This window comes from Sapajus apella, unplaced genomic scaffold (genome assembly GCF_009761245.1).
Source record: "Sapajus apella isolate SASKATOON/1434 unplaced genomic scaffold, GSC_monkey_1.0 scaffold7, whole genome shotgun sequence".
Taxonomy (NCBI): Eukaryota; Metazoa; Chordata; class Mammalia; order Primates; family Cebidae; genus Sapajus; species Sapajus apella.
Genome location: NW_022436947.1, coordinates 37,190,412 through 37,212,795, shown reverse-complemented (window position 1 = coordinate 37,212,795; position 22,384 = coordinate 37,190,412). Strand labels below are relative to the sequence as shown.

The 22,384-nt window shown below is 36.5% G+C and overlaps 1 protein-coding gene across 3 annotated transcripts in view; it reads right to left on the bottom strand.

The window, feature by feature from the left end:
• RELN (reelin) overlaps positions 1-22,384 on the bottom strand; it is a 535,951-nt gene that overhangs the window by 104,880 nt on the left and 408,687 nt on the right. For all 3 annotated transcript variants that reach the window (XM_032276354.1, XM_032276355.1, XM_032276356.1), the window contains exons 26-28: positions 19,704-19,875; positions 19,054-19,254; positions 13,424-13,656 (exon numbers count right to left, since the gene is read on the bottom strand). In XM_032276354.1, the coding sequence (XP_032132245.1) occupies positions 13,424-13,656; positions 19,054-19,254; positions 19,704-19,875 (606 nt within the window). The remainder of the gene's footprint in view (positions 1-13,423; positions 13,657-19,053; positions 19,255-19,703; positions 19,876-22,384) is intronic.

Here is a 22,384-nt window from a genome sequence, read left to right as displayed (position 1 = left end):
TAGGCACAGCTTTAATGCTAGGAGTATCATGGGGAACAAAACCCAGACATGGTTCCTGCCTTCACATAGCCCACAACTGTGTAAGAAGACACATTTAATCAAGCACCCACACAAATAAATGCATCCGTGCAACTCCAACAACCATTAAGAAGGACATAGAGAAGAGCATATAATGGAGGTCTTGACAGGAAGATCTAGAAATAATTTAGAGTAAGTAATGATTGACAGAAAGAGTTTAATCTTATATAATTTTATTAGAATAGATCCCAGGCCAGGTGCAGTGGCTCATGCCTGTAATCCCAGTGCTTTGGGAGACTGAGGTGGGTGGATCACTTGAGGTTATGAGTTCAAGACCAGCCTGGTCAATATGGTGAAACCCCACCTCTACTAAAAATATAAAAATTAGCTGGGCACGGTGGTTCACACCTGTAATCCCAGCTACCTGGGAGGCTGAGGCAGGGGAATTACTTGAACCTGGGAAGTGGAGGTTGCAGTGAGCCGAGATCACACCACTGCACTCCAGTCTTGGTGAGAGTTAGGCTCTGTCTCAAAAAAACAAAACAAAACGACATCATAGTGTAGTTGGACTATTCTATTCAAAAAGCATCCCCTTTTGTTTTGCATGTCCAAGATAAGGAAAAAGAAGTAGAAGATATCATTCTTTCTCTTTGTTTCCTTCCCCAATTTTCATTTTTGTTGGGAGGATGCCTGTGTGACCAGGAGAACTGACATCTACACTTCACCCTTCTATCACTACACAATTCAATGCCACGTTGCATCTGCCTCTCAAACTAGGATGGTTTCTGATTGTCCCGTGCAGAGATGCAGGGTATTCTGCAGAATACTAAGCAACTTTGTCTAGTCCTGCCCAGAGATACCCACTTTTTGCACTCTACATAGGGTACCTAAAGCAGGCTACAAAGCATACTGCCTGGATAGGGATGTGTCCAAGAGCTATGAGAGGTTTACCAACATATATTCACCATCACCAATGTGTTCTCTGTAGGCAAGAGCCCAGTGAATTAATATGAGCACAAACTGCTCCTTTGAGAAAATCAGCTTAGACTTATTTCTGAAAGAGCAATTATCTTGTGACTATTATAAGCTAATGTGCCTTATGGAAAAATAGCTTCAAATTTTGATAATTTTAACACTTAGAATTCTCAGCTTCCCAAAACCGCATTTGGAGATATCTGAGTTTAACATATTGCAGAAGGAGCAACAACAGCTCATTTACTTGGGGTAAAGCAGAAACATATTTACGGTTCTTTAGTTGAGGACTCTTCATCACAAATGCCGTCAACCAGCAAGCTGGATGGTATCCAAATTAACCATGAAGCTGGATTCTAATGATGCATATTTTGTCTTCTAAAAGCTGAGGTCTAAGAAAATATTGATACATTGGGAGCCTCAAAATATTGACTCACTTTGTGATGCTATGAACAATCTGCTCTTACTTCTCAGATGTGTCTTTACCAATTGGGTTATTCCACCCAACATCGAATACACTGCAGTTGCAGATTCAGCTGTGTATTTATTTTATTTAATTTTTTTGATTTTAATAGTTTTTTGGGTGCAGGTGGTTTTTAGTTATATGGATATGTTCTTTAGTGATTTCTGAGGTTTTATTATGGTATTCTCATCACCCAAGCAGTGTACATTATATCCAATATGCAATCATTTATCCCTCACCTTCCTCCCAAACTTCTCCTCTGAGTCCCCAAAGCCCACTGTGTCATTCTTATGCCTTTACATCCTCCTTTAGCTGTAAATTTATTATTGGGCTTCAGGGAAATCAAAAAAGATTTGTATTCCTTGGTTTCTCATTGTATTGTTTATTTTTTATAGTGGTATCTTCCAGCACCCTGATATTTTAGTCATTGTAGCCATGATGTGCCATTTTGATGCTCTCCAACTTCATGGCACACTACACCGATCTATCTGGAAGGGCTGCGGTTGGGCCACAGTTTGTAAAGTATGGTGGGAGGAAGGCAGTGGTGGAGGTGAGGAGTACAAAGGCTGCACAGCTGGAGATGGGCAGGAAGCAGGATGACATAGCTACGTAGCTGCAAACACAGATATGTTCTTATGGAAAAAGAAAGATATTCTTAGAGGGTGAAGTCTGGAGAGTACAATCAAGAGCTGAGAAGAACAGTGGATGGAGGAACCACTGTCAGAAAGCAGACATGTCTTAATCATTGGAACGTTCTTGTCCTGGACATGGCTTTTAGAGGAGAGGGGCCTAGTAACAAGTCTGTTGCTGACATTTGGAATTTTGGTGGGCCAGTAATTGCTATGTGCTTCCCATTCCTTCCTTTTCTTTTCTCCTTCTTCTCCTTCTTCTTCTTCTTTCTTCTTCTTTCTTCTTCTTTCTTCTTTCTTCCTCCTCTCTCTTCTTCCTTCTTCTTCCTTCCTCCTCCTCCTTCTTCTTCCTCCCCCTCCCCCTTCTTCTTCTTCTTTTTCTTCTTCCTCTTCCTCTTCTTTCTTTCTTCTTTCTTCTTCTTCTCCTTCCTCCTCTTCCTCTTCCTCCTCTTCTTCTTCTTTTCTTCCTCTTCTTCCTCTCCTTCTTCTTCTTTCTCCTTTCTTCTTCCTCTTTTCTTTCTTCTTCCTCTTCCTCTTCCTTCTCCTTCCTCCTCCTCCTCTTCTTCCTCTCCTTCTTTCTTATTCTTTCTTCTTCCTCTTCCTCTTCCTCCTCTTCCTCTTCTTCTTCTTTCTCCTTCTTCTTCTTCTTCCTCTTCCTCTTCTTTCTTCCTCTCCTTCCTTCCTTCCTTCCTTCTTCCCTTCCTTCCTTCCTTCCTTCCTTCCTTCCTTCCTTCCTCCCTCCCTCCCTCCCCCTCCTCCTCCTCCTCCTCCTCCTCCTCCTCCTCCTCCTCCCCCTCCTTCTCCTTCTTCTTCTTCTTCTTCCTTCTTCTTCTTTCTTCTTCTTCTTCTTTCTTCTTCATGGGAGTGTCTATTGTGCTTATCCTGCCATTGTCTCACCATTTTGTGTTGGGTATGGGTAAAGTAGATAGCCTGCCTTTGCAGATCTGTAGATCAAGCACCCACATCCCTGTACCCAAGGACCCACATCCACATCCCAATCTGATGGAGATAATATAAGCAGGGACTGGTGTCTGGTGCTGTGATGGGATGAGAATTGGGGAGCCTTGGGAGGAGAGTGAATGCATTTTTCAGGTGGAAAAGATATGAATTATTGGGGCTAAAACAGACCATGGCAGACTGTTACAACAACACCTCCCACTTAATCACACTTCCTTCTGAATACACTCCTCTACCTTTTACGTACTTCCTATTAAAAAAAGAAGTCTCTTTAGCCACCTTTTGAATCTGGACTGGCTTTGTGACTTGCTTTGACCAAAAGGTTGTGGCAAATGAGAGAAGGCTTTGCAGTTACTTTTCCTCTCTTGGAACACTGGAGCCCACCTAACTGAAAAATACTGGGATGAAGGCCACATGGAGAGAAAGGTCCAGCTGACCCATTTACCAGCTCATCAACTGAGTGCAGCTACATGATGGAGCCCAGGAAGACCAGCAGAAGAACTGCCTGGCCAACCCCACAAAGCCATGAGATCAATATTGTTTTAAGCCCTTAAATTTTGGAGAGGTGTGTCGCATAGCAATAGGTAACTATATAAATATTATCCTAAGCTCTACTGAGGAATCTAAACACAAAATAAGGAGAATTTTTTATAAAAGTAATTTATCTGTTTGCCCCTGACTCGCTTTTCCTTCCACTGGTTAAGAGATAAGTTCTGGAACAGCTGCCCTGGATCCAGAGACGGAAGTCATATGTTACGGATGGCAGAGCCAACTTGTCAACTCTGAACTGCTCGCTTTTGGACCAGCATATGAGAAAGAATGAACTTCTATATGGTTGAAAACTTGTTAAGTGCTTGTGTTTGTGTGTTTCTCTGTCATAGTAGCTGGGTCTGTATCCTAACTAAAGCATATGGCAAGTCAAATTCTTAATTTCATCAAAGGTGGTAAACTCATAAACTCTGTAACCTGCACAACAAATTTTGAAGGCATTTGCATACCATTTTGATAAACTACAAAGAACACTAGACTATAAGGGCAAATAAATTACTTATAAGTTGAGTTGGAGCCACTGATTGACAAACTTTCTTGAGATATCTTGTGTTTAAAGATTACGTTTCAAAGTTTAGCAGACAAGCACAAAAACTTGTACATCCTTCACCAAACAAATTCCTAAAGGCTGTGGTAAGAGCACAACCAACTTATCTTGCCAGATGATGCACAGTAAACTGGTGATAAATTAGGTGAAAGATGTCACAAACAGAATGGCCTCTAAGAACTTTATGAATAAGACACTTGCAAAGATTGTTAAGCTTTCACCATATAAGTCAGAATGAGATAGTTATGTTGTGGCAACAAACAACCCTTAATCTCTATGGTTTAACCTAGAAAAAGCTTATTTCTTGCTTATTTTATATGTCCAGTGTAGGTTGGCAAGGGAGTGTGCTTATTGTAGACACTTATTGAGATACAAGATTCACCTTAATACAAGCTTCCATGGAGCAGGGAACATGGAAAAATGTACAAGGGCTCTTAAAGCCATATGTCTCATTTTCATTCACATTTCATTTAGACATGCCAAACTTTACAGGGTATGGGGAAAGTATAATCCTCCATTTTTCTAAGGAGAAAGAAAGCTGGAAATATTGTTGAATGGTAATAATGAGTATTCAGACCATACACTATGTCATTAGGAAGCACCGCAAATAGACTTATTATATCATCTCAGTTCTGAACAGAAATGCCTTGACTGAGTCATGATTAATGTTATCATGAGTGACAATTAATGTTGTTTTCTAGAATTCAATTAAGAAGTGCCTACTTGAAAAATGCTTATCTTTTGTAAAATGATAGTTAAAAATATGATCTCTGCATTACATACTCTATCTAGTACAAGCATACATGCTATAAATCTATTCTGGAATACCAAACCTAGAAAAAAGCATACCTTTAAAAAAATCAGAATGCGTCCGCTTACTTTTTTATTACTCAACAATGAGAACTAAATGAGCCTATATTTTCTCCCTTTGTCTTAGCTGCCAGGAAGCTAAGAGTTAAATTTGTTGCCCCATTAATGAAACTAATTCACTTCATGTTCTCAGTCCATTGATTTAATTCTTCCCATTAATTGATTTTTAATTTATTGTTTTATTATTTGTTTTAATAGTTATTTAAAGAGATCATTTATATTGCAAGATATCTCAACTTGTCTAGGTCTATGTAAGGAGGCATTAAATCATTAAAAATCTATGTGTAGTGAAAGTCTGATATAATAATGTCTTATAACTCTTTTAGCCTTGAATACATTTTGTTCACTGCTGTACTCTCAGTGTCCAGAACAGTACTTTTGTACATGCACACACAGATGCTCAATAAATATTTGCTGAATAAATGAGTGAATGTGTCTTACTCTTAAGCATGTGTGTACACACACACACACACACACACACACACACACACACACATTTTGGAAATTTTGTCCAAGGCTCTTTTCCTCAACAGTCATTACTTCAACTTGGATAGATATAGCTAGATAATACAAATTCTTTTAGGTTACTGAGATAATTGAGATACATAAATGTTCCCTATAAATGGCAGCCACAGCACATAATAAGAATGTAGTCTGGAATTAAACCCAGAAGACACAGTCATGAACACCATAATCCTTAGTGCTGAAATCCTGAATGATGAAAGTTTCTAAAACCTAAAATTTCTAACATCTAAAATACCCCAAATCACAATCCCCAAAGATGAAAATCCCCAATGTTGAAATCCTGAAAGCTTAATTCTGGGGAGGGGATTAGTGCATTTGTCATCGTATGCAGGGTTGTTGCATTATGTTAGTTGCATCATGTTAGGTGGAACTATTATCTTGTCTTTATTTGAAAAATAAATATGGTTCCAAGAGATGCATATGGATGCCAAGTTGACAAAGGATGGACTTGGGGACTTCATTTCAGGTGTCATCTTGACTGGGTTAAAGAAAACCTAGAAGCCTGGTGCAGCATTATTTGGGGTCTGTCTGTGAGGGTGAGTCTGAGTGGACTAGGTAGGAAGGATCTGCCCTCAGAGTTGGTGGCACCACCTAATTAGCCAGAAGGCCAGGGGAAAGCAAATACAAAAAGGAAACTGGTATCTCTCTGAGATCTAGGAAAGACTTTTCTTTTGTTTCCCTGGTCATCAGAACTCTAGGTTTGCTAGCCTGGACTCCAGGGCTTATATGAGAGACTCCCTGGGGCCTGAGGTTTCCAGTCTCACTCTGAGAATTGCACCATTGGCTTCCCCAGTTCTGAAGCCTTTGGACTTAGACTGAGCCATGCTACTTACATCTCAGGTCTCCAGCTTGCAGACAGTCTGTCATGGAACTAGTTAGCCACCATAATCTTGTGAACCAATTTCCCCTAAAAAAAATCTCCTCTTATGTATCTAGATATATACATATCCTATTGATTCTGTCTCTCTGGAGAACCATAACTAATTCAGATTTGGTATTGGGGAAGCCAAATACCACTCCTTCTTACTGTATTCCTTACAACACAATGAAAGAGATCTGCAAAACTGTTTTCTCACAAAAAGGCTGTGACGAGTTAAGTATATGAGGTTACTCTTAATAGTCAAAGATAAAAGTTTAGAAGATTCCAGTTCAAGATGGCTGACTAGAGATATCAGACATCCATCCTTTCCACAAAGAAGAACCAAAATTAGGAGTAGACAACCATTCCTTGAATAGAACATCTAGGAGAGAATACTAAAGACCAACAGAGAACTCACAGGAAACACCTGAGGCACAAAAGGAGAAGGAAACAAGTAGCTAGTGTGGCTGAGATTGGCCAGGAATCTAGAGGGACTTGGAACCGTGGGAAAAGAGCTTCAGCAGTCCACATCCCTGCCACATACTGCTGCAATCCCAACTGTGGGAGTGCACTACCACCTGCACAAACTCTGACACTAGCATGGATGGTGATTTGGAGACCCTGTGAAGGCAATGCAGCAGACAGGGAACTCATGCTGGATCACCCATGCTCCGCTCCTGAGACCTGAACAGGTGCAGCAGGGAGCCATTTTGAGAGTGCTGCTGCCATAGGACTGCATCCTGCCCTTGGTAACAGCCCCCATATCTCCACATCCTAGGAGTTCCTGCTAACATTCCCAATGTCCACTTGGAAGGCTGCAGTGAAGCAGCACTGGCTGGACCCAGAGGTACTGCAAGGTCCCCAGTTCTCTAGCCCAAAGGGAGTATTGCTCCCCAGGCAAAGGACAGTGCAGTGCACCAAAAGGCACAAAGCTTCACATATCAGTATCAGCCTTGAATGTAATGGGTTAAATGCTCAACTTAAAAGGTATTGACTGGCAGATTGGACAATAACAACAACAAAAAGACAAAACATAGATCCAATTATCTGTTGCCTACAATAAACCCACTTAATAGGTAAAGACACTTACTGACTCAATCTAAAGGGGTGGAAAAAGATATACCACACAAATGGAAAACAAAAATGAGCAAGAGTAGCTATACTCATGTAATATAAAACAGACTGTAATGCAACAAAAGTTTTAAAAGACCGTAAAGGGCATCATATAATGGTAAAGAGTTCAATTCAACAAGAAAATACAATTGTCGTAAATATATATGTACCCAACAATGGAATACCCACATTCATAAAATAAATACTGCTAGGCCTAAGAAAAGAGATAGACAGCAATATAATAACTGTGGTAGCTTCAACACCCCATTGACAGCACTAGATAGATCACTGAGGCAGAAAATGAACAAGGAACCTCTGGATTTAAATTGGACTCTAGACTAAATGGACATAACAGACATTTAAAGAACAATACACCCAACAACCACAGAATATACTGCTTTGCTTCTATGCACAGAACATTCTAAAAACAGTCCACAAGCTAGGCCACAGAGCAAGCCCCAATAAATTTTTAAGAATCTAAATTATACTAAGTATCTTCCTAGACCACAGCAGAATAAAATTAGATGTCAATATCAAGAGGAACTCTTAAAACTATATAAATTAGATGGAAACTAAACAACTTGCTCCTGAATGATCTTCGGGTAAGTGATGAAATTAAGGCAGAAAAAAAAATTGAAACAAATGAGAGTAGCGACACAATATACCAAAACCTCTGAGATACGGCAACAGCAGTGCTAAGAGGAAAGTTTATAACTGTAAATGCCTATATAAAAAGATAGAAAGACTGTAAATTAACATTGTAAATTAAATTAACATTGTAGCTCAAGGAAGTAGAAAGATAAAGACAAAACAAACCCAAAGCTAGCAGAAGAAAAGAAATATCAAAGATCAGAGTAGAACTAAATGAGACTGAAACCAAGAAAAAGAATACAAATGATCAATGAGATAATTAAGTTGGTTCTTTGAAAAGATAACAAAGTTGATAGACTGCTGGATTACGCAAGATAATAGGAGAGAAGATTCAAATAAGCACAATCAGAAATGATAATAAAGGTGACATTACAACTGATACCAGAGAAATAAAAAAGATCATTGGAGACTACTATGAACATCTCTATGCATACAAACTAGAAAACCTAGAGAAAACGGATATATTCCTGGAAACATACAATCTCCCAAGTATTAACCGGGAAGAAATAGAAATTTTGCACATACCAATAATGAGTAATGATTTCAAAGAATTAATAAAAAGTCTTCCACCAACAACAAAAACCCCAGTACAAGATGCATTCACAGCTAAATTTTACTAGATGTACAAAGCAGAGCTGGTACCAATCTTACTAAACATATTAAAAAAAATTGATGGGAAGGGATTATTTCTTAATTCAACCTACAAAACAAGAATCACCCTGATACCAAAATTAGGCAAGGGCACAATCAAAAAAGAAAACAGGCCTGTATCCCTGATGAACATAGATACAAAAGTCCTCAACGAAATCCTAGCAAACTGAAAACAACAGCACATCAAAAAGATATACATCATGATTGAATGAGTTTATTCCATGGATGTAAGAATAGTTCAGCATACCAAAATCAGTAAATGTCATTCACCACATAAACAGAATTAAAAACAAAAAGCATGATCATTTCAACAGATGTAGAAAGAGCATTAGATAACATCCATCATCAATTCATGATGTTGGTTCGATATAAACCCTCAACAATCTGGGTATCAAAGCAACACACCTCAAAATAATAAAAGCCATATATGACAAACCCATAGCCAAAATTATACTGAATGGGGAAAAGGTAAAATCATTCCTCTCAAGAACTGGGACAATACATGGATGCTCACTCTCACCACTCCTATTCAGCACAGTACTAGAAATCTTAGCTGAAGCAGTCAAACAAGAGAAAGAAATAAAAAGCATCCAAATTGAGAAAAAAGAAATCAAATTATTTCTGTTTATTGATGATATGATCTTATACCTAGAAAACCCTTCTGGAAGACTCTTCCAAAAGATTCCTGGACTTGAAAAATGACTTCAGTAAAGTTTAAGGATGCAAAATCAATCTACAAAAATCAGAGCATTTCTATACACCAGTAACATTGAAGCAGAGAACCAAATCAAGATTTCAATCCCATTTACAATCTCCAAAATAAAATAAAATAAAATAAGAATGTAGGAATACATTTAACCAAGGAGAGGCATCATCTCTACAAGGAAAACGATAAAACACTGTAGATGAAAGAAACTGTAGATCACAAAAACAAAAAAATCCCATGCTCATGGATTAGAAGAATCAATATTGTTAAAATGACCACAATACCCAAAGCAAATCTACAGATGCAATGTAATACCAATCAAATTACCAATGTCATTTTTCACAGAATTAGAAAAAACAACCCTAAAATTCAGAAAGAATCAAAAAAGAGTCTGAAGAGCCAAAGCAATCCTAAACAAAAAAAGGATGTACCTTATCTGACTTCAAATTGTGCTACAAAGCTATAGTAGCCAAAACACCATGGTATTGGTATAAAAATAGACACACAGACCAATGGAACAGAATAGAGACTCTAGAAATAAAGCCCCAGATTTATAGCCAAGTAATCTTTGACAAAGCTGAGAAGAACTTACATTGGGGAAAGGACACCCTCTGTAATAAATGGCACTGGGAAAATTGAATACCCACATGCAGAAGAATGAAACTGGACTCACATCTCTCACCATATATAAAAATCAACCAAAATGGATTAAAGACTCACACATAAGGCCCAAACTACAAATATTTTAGAAAAAAACCTATGGAAAACTCTCCTAAACATTGGTCTAGGCAAATAATTTATGGCTAAGACCTCAAAAGCACAGCCAACAAAAACAAAAACAAAAAGGCAAATGAGACTTTGTTAAACTGAAAAGCTTCTGCACAACAAAATAAATAATCTTCAGAGTGAAGAGACAACATATCGGATGGGAAAAAAATTTTCAACTTTCTTCCACCAGGGGACCAGTATAATAGGAATAGAACATACAAAGAACTCAAACAACAGCAATATAAATAAATAAATAAAATTAAAAGGAGGGCAAAGGCCATGAATAGACATTTCTCAAAAGGAGATATACAAATGTGAACTGGTATATGAAAAAAATGTCAACATTGCTAATCATCAGAGAAATTCGAATCAAAACCGTAATGAAATATTGTCTTGCCCCAGTCAGAGTGGTTATTATTAAAAAGATAAAAAATAACAGATGTTGGTGAGGATATGAAGAAAAGGGAACTCTTATACACCTCTGGTGGGAATGTAAACTAGTATAGCTACTGTGGAAAACAGTATGGAGATTTCTCAAGAAACTAAAAATAAAATTACCATTTGATCCAGTAATCCTACTACTGGGTATCTACTCAAAAAAAAAAAAAAAAAAAAAAAAAAAAAAATCAACGTATCAAAGGAATACCTGCATTTTCATGTTTATTGCAGAACTGTTCACAATAGCTAAGATATGGAATCAACCTAAATGTTAATCAACAGATGAATGGCTATACACAATGAAATACTATTTGGCCATAGAGAAGAATGAAAACGTAATTTGCAGCAACGTGGATGGAACCGGAATACATTTCATGTGAAATAAGCTAGGGTCAAAAAGACAAATATTACATAGCCCCATGGGAGCTAAAATATTAGATCACATGGAGGTAGAGAGTGGAAAGATAGATAACAGAGACTAGGAAGGGCACCAAGGGAGGGAGGGAAGAAGGTGAACAGAAGCAGGTTAAAGGGTACAAACATACAGCAAGATAGAAGGAATAAATTCAACGTTTGATAGCAGAGATGGGTGACTATACTTAACAAAAGTATATTGTACTCGAGTGCTGAATACGTTAAATATCCTGACACGATCGGTATGCATTATGTACATGTAACATAATTCATAGGTATTCCACAAATCTGTAAAAATAAAACATTCAAAAGGGTAAAAGCTAGTTATTATTGGTGCTATGAAAGCAGAAAATTGCTTAATTGCAATGGCTGAGCAATAACCAGTCTTTCAAACAGACAGCATATCCCTACAAACTTTGTAGATTACAACCACTCTCCAAATAGAAGTGTAGTGAGTGTTTTGAAGATCATAGAAGTGAAAACAATACAATAAATCTCCAAAAATACAAGTATCATACAATAATCTTCCCTGCCAAATGATCCAGTCACATGACTTCTGCCCTTCCCACACTGTGCCAATTAGCTATGCTATATATTTGATGTGCTATATCTTCACATCATTTCCAACATGAGATGTGTAAATTATGTAAGGACTTTTACAGAGTTATAATTTGTTTCATGCATTTTTTTTTTTCAAATTTGACTCCACAAAAGTGCATTATTCCAATGTTGATGTGGTGTGTAAACATTGTGGGTATATCCGAAAATGTTGAGAAACTGCCTCAATAAAGGAAGAGATGTCTTTTTCATACATCTGCTTTTGTGAAGGATAAAATTTCTTCAGGTCTCAAGTTTTTTGGGTGACTGCATATGTGGTGGTGACCCCCCAAGGCTTTTGATCAATCTCATCAAGAGAGTTAGATAGTCTGTCAGTATTTCAGATGGCCACATTTATAAAGCTGAGTGCAAACAATTATCAACCATAGTGATATACATTTATACATTTTGCTTTTTGATCTATTTCTTTCTTTCTTTTTTTTTTGAGATGGAGTCTCTGACTGTCGGCCGGCTGGAGTGCAATGGTGCGATCTTGGCTCACTGCAACCTCTGCCTCCTGGGTTCAAGTGATTCTCCTGCCTTAACCTCCCGAGTAGCTGGGATTACAGGCACCCGCCACCATGCCTGGCTAATTTTTTATATTTTTAGTAGAGACAGGGTTGCACTATGTTGGCCAGATGGGTCTCAAACTCCTGCACTTGTGATCCACCTGCCTTAGCCTCCCAAAGTGCTGGGTGATCTATTTCTTTATGAATATGTTTTGTCTGCTCATAAATATTTAACGAATGCAACTGCCTTTAGTATATCTGAATGTTTATGCTTGCAAAAATAAGTATTGTGTAAAGTGGCCTATGAAGTTATCATGCTGTTATGTTTCTCAAATAAATCCCCTTTTAAAATATAAATAAATGTTTTTAAAGGATGTGGAGAAATAGGAATGCTTTTACACTGTTGGTGGGAGTGTAAATTAGTTCAACCATTGTGGAAGACAGTGTGATGATTCCTCAAGGATCTAGAAATAGAAATACCATTTGACTCAGCAATCCCATTACTGGGTATATACACAAAATATTATAAATCATTCTATTATAAAGACACATGCACACATATGTTCATTGCACATTGCAGCACTGTTTACAATAGCAAAGACTTGGAACCAACCCAAATACCCATCAATGATAGGCTGTATAAAGAAAATGTGGCACATATACACCATGGAATACTATGCAGCCATAAAAAGGATGAGTTCATGTTCTTTGCAGGGACATGGATGAAGCTGGGAACCATCATTTTCAGCAAACTGACACAAGAATATAAAACCAAACACCGTATGTTCTTATTCATAAGTGTTGAACAATGAGAACACATGGACACAGGGAGGGGAACATCACACACTGGGGCCTGTTTGGGGGTGGGGGGCCTAGGGGAAGGATGGCAGGGGGTGGTAAGATTGGGGAGGGATAACATTAGGAGAAATACCTAATGTAGGTGACAGGGGGATGGATGCAGCAAACCACAATGGCATGTGTATACCTATGTTACAATCCTGCACAACCTGTACATGTACCTGAGAACTTAAAGTATAATAATAATAAAAAAGAATTTTTAAAATTATTTTTTTCCAGAATTATATATTCAGGATTTTGATCTTTCAGGATTTTTAACATTTAGGGCTATAGCTTTTGGGATTGTGTCTTTCTTAATGGCCCAACCCCCTTAAGAATGAATACTTTACCTGGATGCAAGAGACCTTGGAATAACAATGGTGATTCTTGTCCATTCTTCAAAGTCCCCTGTGTGATACATTGTGGGCTCACTTAGTTCTCTGGAGTTTCCTTCACATCCTTTGCCTGTGGAAGCTGGGAAACAGCCTTCTTTCACCAGAAACCAGGACATACCAGCATCATGAGAGTACTGAAGAAGAACTGGAGCAGTATTGCTGAATTGACTGGCACATCCTATGTTTAGCTGTTAAAAGGAAGGACAAGAATTATACAAGATTTTGGTTCTAAGTCATCACTCAACAAATTAGGTGCTACAGCATCCAGGGTACCTTCCGATGGGTCTGCATTGAATTTACAGTGATAGGAACTGTGCAGCTTAGTCTCAACCAAGACCCTTCAACAGATTCTGGAATTCTTTGTTTAAGCAAACAAGAGGTACTTTTTACTAGAAAGCAGAACTCATTTTGTAGATTTCTTGGGATTATAGGAGAGAACAGAGAAGCACAGTGCCTGTGGCTCTTGAGTCCCAGACAAAAGATATGCCAAGAAACTGCTTTTTTCCTCCCTCCTTAGAGGGTACAAACAGGGAACCATAAGAGGGAGAAGCAGCTGTCTTCTTCAGTATAGGAAGTTTTCAGTGGAATGAGTGTCTTTCTTCTGTTTTCTTGCCAAAGCTCATTAAAAATCAGTATCAACTTAGATGAAAGAGCTAAGTGTTTGTCACACCATCAAATAAGCAACATAATCCAGAAATAAAACTGCTATGGCTCTCTGTACTTGTGTAGAGGGTTGTCATAGGATTAATATCATTTAAAAATTGTAAAAATGCAACCTAAATCCCACTGGCCTAGCATAACTGTCCTTACTTTTCTATTTTCTCTTCTGATCTTTATAGGGAAGCTTATATTTTGGTTGTAGAGTTGAAGTTATTACACATGCAGAGCTTTCCTCCACATTCTATTATATATAACACTGCAGAGAATATACCTTTCTCCTTTGGTTGATTTGTCATCACCAGATAAATTCCTGAGAGTAGCGTTATCGAGTCAAAATGCAGAAACACTTAAAATTTTCTAGTTACATGTGTTCATTTTGTATCTGTTGAGTCCAAATGAATCAGTTTATGCATTAGGTATTATAGTTTAAGACAGTTTATTTCCAAATTAATAAATGTGTAAATGAATTTTATTACATTCTTCATAATTACAAATGTCAAACTCTTTTTCTCATGTTTATTAAATTACATGCCATCTCATATGAATTGCCTATTCACATCTTATTTCATTTGTTGGCTAGAGCTACCATATGATTTTGTTGTATAAGACTTTATTAAATAAGAATAGTCTGATTTTATAGAAGGAAAACGGAAATAAGGAATGAAAAGAACATAATATGACAATGAAATAAATGTCGCGTCATGGGCTAATAATATTGAGCCAGAGATCAGGAGGTCAACCAGTTAATCCTTGTGACTGTAAGGTACCTTTATCTAGTTTTTAAAAAGAAGATTTAGTATCTTCTTTATTTCCATACTTAGAGCTAGAAAGCATCTCTCAGAGAATTTACTATTTGGCTAGTAGAAATTTTATTGTGCATGATTTATCCAACTCTATACAATAAAACAGCAAGAAAATAATTAAAGACTTAACTCTCTCAGATGCATGTTTAAACTCTTCTAACACAAATTCCTTTTACTGCATTACTCAACAGTAAAAATGGCCTTTGGTTGGTATGCGATGGGGGCAACCACATTGGGCAAACCTAGCTAACTTTTTGTCTTAAATTTACCATGATTGCCGTTGTGTCCAACATAGACAAGTTGCTGGAACTGTAAGTTCTGTCGCAAGTTTGTGTTTTAGAAATCAGGTAATGGGGCAGTGTAGACATACTGCCAGCTATATTAAATATACAATTTATTTTAAACTTTCCATTTGGGATTTAGGCATATCTTTAACAAATATTCACTTGGTTACCTTCCATGGATCAGACGCATATGCTTAAGTCTCTCCTACCTTTAAAAACAAAACAAAAGAAGATAAAAATTCTGCCTGATTTTTGGTCTGCCTCTAACTACACAGCTAAACAAATTGAGAGAAAGGTCGTATTCACTGTGTAGCCCTCTTTACTCAACATTTAAAAGTCCATTGCAATCTGACTTTTGCTGCTGCTGCCCCAGGGAAATTACCAAGGAAAATGTCCATCTCACTAAATGCAAAGGGAAAATTTAAACCTTATTTTACTTGATTCTTCTATTGCTTTTAACATTGTTAACCATTTGTTTCTTATTGACAATTTAGCCTACCTTTCAAGTGTTGGTTTCTAGGATTCGGTCTTTCTTATTTTACCACATGCATGCTTCTTAATCTCATTTACAATCATAACTTCATGTTTTTTTTCAATACCTGTATTTTGAATAACAGATATGACTTCTCTTCTGCTTTCTGGACAAATGTACATTACCAATTCCTTTTCATTTCCACTTCAGCAGCCCATCAGCACCCCTAACTCCATATGTCCAAGCCAGTTCTCTTCATCCGCCGTCCTAAAATAAACCCTTTCTGCCCTCGATGCTGCACAGTTACCAGAGCAATGATTCTCTAAAAGCCTAAGTCAGAATGTGTCACCTTTCTGCTAGCCATTTTATTCATAACTGAAGTCAAAGTTTGACGTTACTTTTTTTTTTTTTTACTGTCTCAACCTTGCTCAGTTTCTCTGCTATGGTCACAGTGGCATCATTGTGGTTTCCAGAACATTTCCAAGAACACTCCCACCTCAAGGTGTTGGTCCTTTTTGTTGCTTGTGCCTGGAATAATCTTTTCCACAAAACTGCATGACTCACTCCTTTACTTTCTATAGGCTGTGGCTTAAGTGTGTCATTTTATTAGTGAAAACAACCTGACAACCTTTTATAAAATAGTAATCATCTTCCAATATCCTATTTCATACTCTTTGTTTGTGATAATTTTCATAGTCTAGAAATGTGCCTAGAATATAGAGACTTTATAAGTATTTGGTGAATGAAGGAATGAATATACTTGCTGATTCTGGTTTCTTCTCCTATTAGATCAACATCCATACTGGAGCTGAATGATTCTTCTAAAACACGGGTCTGATTCTGGCATTTGATGGGTTAAAAATCTTCCATGACTCATTGCTCTTGGGATAATGTCCAAGTGACTTAGCGTAGAACATAATGCCCACCAGGATGAGCTTTATCTCTCACTTCTGCTGCACATACTCCACAGCCCTCAAAGTTAGACTTGCCTCTTTTCTCATTTGCACTTCTGTGCATTTTCATGTATTTGCTCATTTTGTTCTCTTTAACTGGAATTCCTGACCCTCCATTCTTCAGCGGGTTAAGTTTCTGCATTTCCAGAGACTTCCAATTTGAATACATCCATCTATCCATCCATTCATCCATCCAACTACCCATCCATCTCTCCACCCACCCATTCATCCATTCAATCATCCATCCATTTATTCAACTAACAGATATTTTTTTTGAGTGCCTGAAACATGTCAGGCACTATGCAGAGTATTCCTTCAGCACCTACAGCCAACTTAGACTGCAGCATTCTTAGGACTGTATTGTGACTGTTCACTTTTCTGCCTCATTCTGTAGTTTCTAAGCTCCTTGAAAGCTAGGGTCACATTTTTCTTTTTTTTAAATTTTAATTTTAATTTAAGTTATGGGATACATACGCAGAACATGCAGGTTTGTTACACAGGTATTCATGTGGGTCACATTTTTCACTTCTATAGTCCCAGTACTAGCTAGTGTTTATCACACAGCAAGCAGTTACAAACAAAATGCACCAGTACTGTTTATTTTTGTACAAGTGGCACCAAAAATTTTGTATGCAGGTTTCAAATATACATTAATTATCAATCCCTGAATGATCTATATTCTATACCTATTATTAAATAATCACAAATTAATAGCTTTCTGCTTGTGTGATATGAGAATTAAGATTTTTCTTTTTTAAATTAGCTTTTATTTTAGGTTCACAGGTACATGTGCAGGTTTGTTTTATAGGTAAACTGTGTGTCTTGGGAGTTTGCTGTACAGATTATCTTTTCACCCAGGTAATAAGCATACTACCCGAAAGGTAGTTTTTTGATCCTCTCCCTTCTCCTAGGTTCCATACTCAAGTAGGCTCCAGTGTCTGTTGTTCCCCTCTAGGTATCCATGTGTTCTCATTTGTTTAGCTCCCACTTATAAGTGAGAGCATGTGGTAACCTGTTTTTCTGTTCCTTTATTAGTCTGCCTAGGATAAGGGCCTCCAGCTCCATTCGTGTTGCTATAAAGGTAATGATTTCATCCTTTTTTATGGCTGTGTAGTATTCCGCGGTGTATATATAGCACATTTTCTTTATCCAGTCTACCACAGATTGGTATTTAGGTGGATTCCATGTCTTTGCTATTGTCAATAGTGTTGTGATGAACTTACACATGTATGTGTCTTTATAGTAAAATGCTTTATACTTCTTTGGGTATATACCCAATAATGGAATTGCTGGTCAAATGGTAGAGAATTAAGATTTTTTCTTAAGCAGTATGCATTCCTGCTTATTGTTTAAGTACTTGAAATATTTAACACTATTTTTTAAATTTAGATTTTTAAAACTGCAGAACATTACCTTGAAGACTTCAATACCTACACTACCATGGTTTGCGATTAACTAAATAGAAAAGGTGTCAGATGAAAAGCGTAGTATTCTGGAATATATTTGCTATTAACATTATGTTGTTACTACTTTAGGTATTATCAACAAATGAATACAGGTTCATATACTGTTTTGATACTTTTTCCATTGTAGTTTAGCATCAGAATCTAAACAAAGAAGGGTAACATTTTACTAATCATATTATTTATGACTAACTTCCTTGTTTACAGACCTGTGGAAATTATATTTGAAGAGCTGCCTATAAACATCTGATCTCTTTAATAATTCCATTTGTAAATTATTTAGCATCTGCATCCTGCCATTATGTAAGGACCATGTAGTTGTGCTAGCTCATTAAAACTGCATTACTTTCAACCCTGGAAGTCACCTATGGGATTTTATTACAAACACAATGAAATGTTGTTTAAGATTCTGAAACAAGACCTTGTCAAAGTAAATACTTCCTATACATGTTGATATGTTGTCACAGAGCTGAAAAATAAGAAGCTTTTAAGAGAACAATGATGACTGGAGTAAACATTTATGAATTTAAGTGGGATATTTTGTTTGAAAATAATACAGCAAAAGCACAAAATACCTTGTTAAGTTCAAATACCACTAGGAAAATGAAAAGGAGAAATAATCCATCATCCTTTAGAAGCTTGAGATTCATTAAGTCACAATCAAATTGAAGTCTTAAAAGTCAATTTTATTGTTAATTCTGGTAGAGTTCCTCAAGTACTTGAAGAAATGGTACACCCACAACTTTTGGGACTCCTTAAAAACTAATAAGCTGCTTTCCTTACGAGTAGAGCTGAAAAGCTTTGCAATTCTAACACTGTTGAGCTTTCGTACAGGTGAGTCCCTTCCTGAATAGAATATGAAAAAGTTGTGTTTTTGTGCATTCCACTTATACATCTGGAAGATGTTTTACTCCTTAACTTGCTCTGGAAAGAAGCTAGTGCATAAATACCTTGAACTGTAGCACATATCCAGGCTTCAGGGTCAAATCTCGAGTTACTGCAAATCGATCTCCATCTGATCTTCCAAATATCATTGCTGATGGTGTGGCAGCACAGAAGGTTTCATTTTTAAGCATTCCCTCATTAGCCAACATCAACCACACACTCATTTGATTCATAGGGTAATCAAAAGCTGGCTTCTCATAAAAGTTCTAATAGAAACAATACAAATAACACAAAAAGGCAATTTGACAGCTTTGAAAACAAGAAAAGAATTTTCATTTCATGACATGCTGGGCCATGTACCATTTGCATTTCTAGGAAAATACAGAAGAATCGCTCTCTTTTTTTTTTAATTGCTATTAACTTTTTCTCCTGGTGATTCAACAACTGAAAGTATTTTACCACTGTGTATCTAATCATTTTATAAACACACTAACAATTTTGCTTGAAGATTTAACCAGACTTCAGTCTTTTTTTTTTTTTACATCTAAATTATCTGTGCAGTAGCAGCATAAGAGATAACAAGTAATTAAGTAGAAACCCTTAAACCTAAGTTATACACTCAGTGTCAAGCCCTAAATCCTTAGGGAAATGAGTTCTTTATGCCATTCACTTTTATAATTATCTGTCTTTTTGGAGTTCAGACACAGGAGAATACCTGAGGTAAAGTTGGATTGATAACTGGGATGATCTGCTTCTGCTTCTCAGATAGAATGATGATGTCATCAACTGCCCACTGGTCATAGTCCTCCCCCGAGAACACTGGCTGCCACCATCGGAATCTGGTGCAAGGGGTCTTGGCAGCAGCTGGAAGCTCCAGATAGACAAATCTGAATAAAAGTAAGTCATTTATGGTTGGGAAAAGAAAAGCTGTGCTTTTTTTCTTTTTCTTTCTTTTTTTTTTTAAAGCAGCTATTAAAATAACAAGGATAACAACAAGAGAGTTTTGTTTGGTTTGAGTTCAGTATTTTTCAAAAGCTTAGAAGTTTGGACAGATTAGACTTGAGGTTTAACCCCGTAAGCAAGTTCAGTCCTGGTCATGTCTATTTCATTTGGAATTGTATCTTTTGGAGAAGAGGGAGAATATTTCAACTGAGTTTGATTCATTGAACTATATCTTTTGACTACCATGACAATGGTCATAACTTTTTAAAGAAATATCAAGAAAAAAACTGTTTAATGTTATCACATTAAGATAACATTTAACTTTTTTTTCAAAGTAATTCTTTCTCATTGTGGAAAAACATAAAAAAGCATTAAAAATAAAACATAAATCGTCTAAAATCTGCATAGGGTTGGCTTTTGTTAATAACATTTTGATATTTCTCATCACAGCTTGTAATCTTTTATATAGGCAAGGCATTATATGTATAATTTGGTGACCTACATTTTAAAACTTAACATTACATCATAAGTACATTCTCATGTCAGTAAAATTATTTTTAAGATAATTTTGTGTATATAATTTCTCATCACAAAGACATGGTATTATTTATTTCACTTTTCCTGATTATAAACAATTCTGTGATAAAAATTTTTATGCATAAAGCTTTATCTACACTTCAGTTTATTTCTTTAGGGAAGATTCCTAGAAATAGAATTACCTAGTCAAATAAACAGGTCATGGTTAAAGCTCTTGATTTTTAGAAATTCCTTTCTGGAAGCATTATAACAGTTTGCAGGATAATGTGAGATTTGTTCTGCTGTTCCGATAGGAAGACAGCACTTTGTGTTATTAAAAAAATGACCATTTGACTGTTAAAAATGGCATCTTTTAAAGTGATGGAGTTTGACTGTTATTCATGTTTTGTTAAACATCTATGCTTCCTCTTTTGTAATATCTACTTATCCATTTTACCTATTTTCCACTGGGACCTTAGTGCTTTTCTTGATAATTTGTATAACTTCTTTGCAGAGCCTCTATTTCTCATATTGGTTGCAAAGGTTTTCTCGATTTATTTTCCTTCTTTTCCTTGACATATATTTTTACATGTGTATGTAGTTTTACACTTGCATGTGGTATATTTCTAGGTAAATAGTCCTTTTCATTGTGAATTATTCCATTGAATTTGTATTAAGAAAGCTTAGATCTTTCTCCAAGATCAGATAGTAACCTATTACCTGTTTAAATCTTAATCTTTAATAGCTTTTGATGATATAAAGTGACAAAATAAGTTGATATTTTCCTCCAAGTGCCTACCCATTTCTTTCTAACTATACTTGATTTAAATAACCACTTTTTTTTTTCTCATTGATAGTTGCTATGTCACTTTTTTCATATGTAAGTTCTTACATGCATCTGAGTCAATTTCTGGGTCATCTACTTGGCTTCACTGTTTGTTCTATTTGTGTACCATTATCAATCATTTCATTTTAATTCTATAGCCTTTATTATCACCTAAGACATTCCTTTATTCCCCCGTTCTCCATATTTAAGCTATCTTTGCTGGCTTATATTTCTAGATATAATGTTCCCCCCAAAAATACCACTAGGATTTTAATTGAAATTGCATTAAACATAAATTAAGATATATCTTCATATCACAACATTCAGTTTTGCTAACCAAGGATGTGTATTATTTTCCAGTTTTTGTTTTATATCTTTGAAAGAAGTTTTAAAGTTTTGTGATTTTCTTCACAGACATTCTCAGTATTGTTTAAGTTATTTATTATATTTATTTATCTATTTCCTAGTATGAATGGGGTCTTTTCCTCATGTCTTTTAACTCAGAGTTTTTTAAAGCCATTTTAGTGTTGCAAAACTCTTTTGGAATCCGGTGAAATTATCTGACCTTTCATAAAAAGTACTGTAAATAAAATACTTTGCATAGTGTTTGATGTGATTCAAAGATTTATTGAGTTTGGGTTAATGACTTCTGTTAAAAATAAATATTTCTGGGCCTGGGCATAGTGACTCATGCCTGTAATCCCAGAACTTGGGAGGCTGAGGCAGGTGGATTGCTTGAGCTCAGGCATTCGAGATCAGCCTGGGCAACATAGCGAAACCCCGTCTCTACCAAAACCACAAAAAATTAGTCAATCATGGTGGTACGTGCCTGTATTCCAAGCTACTCAGGGGAGCTGAGGTGGGAGGATCACTTGAAAACCCTGGAGGCAGAGGTTGCAGTGAGCTGAGATCGTACCTCTGCACTTCAGTCTGGGCGACAGAGTGAAATCCCATATCAAAATAAATAAATAAATAAATTAAAATAATTCTAGAATTTGAGGAAGCCATTTAATTTTTATTTACTTGTACAGTTACCTAGTCACCTTACTGAACTCTCAATAATTCCAGGTTGACATACTGGAAAAAATAAATTGAGTTATTTTAAACAGTTG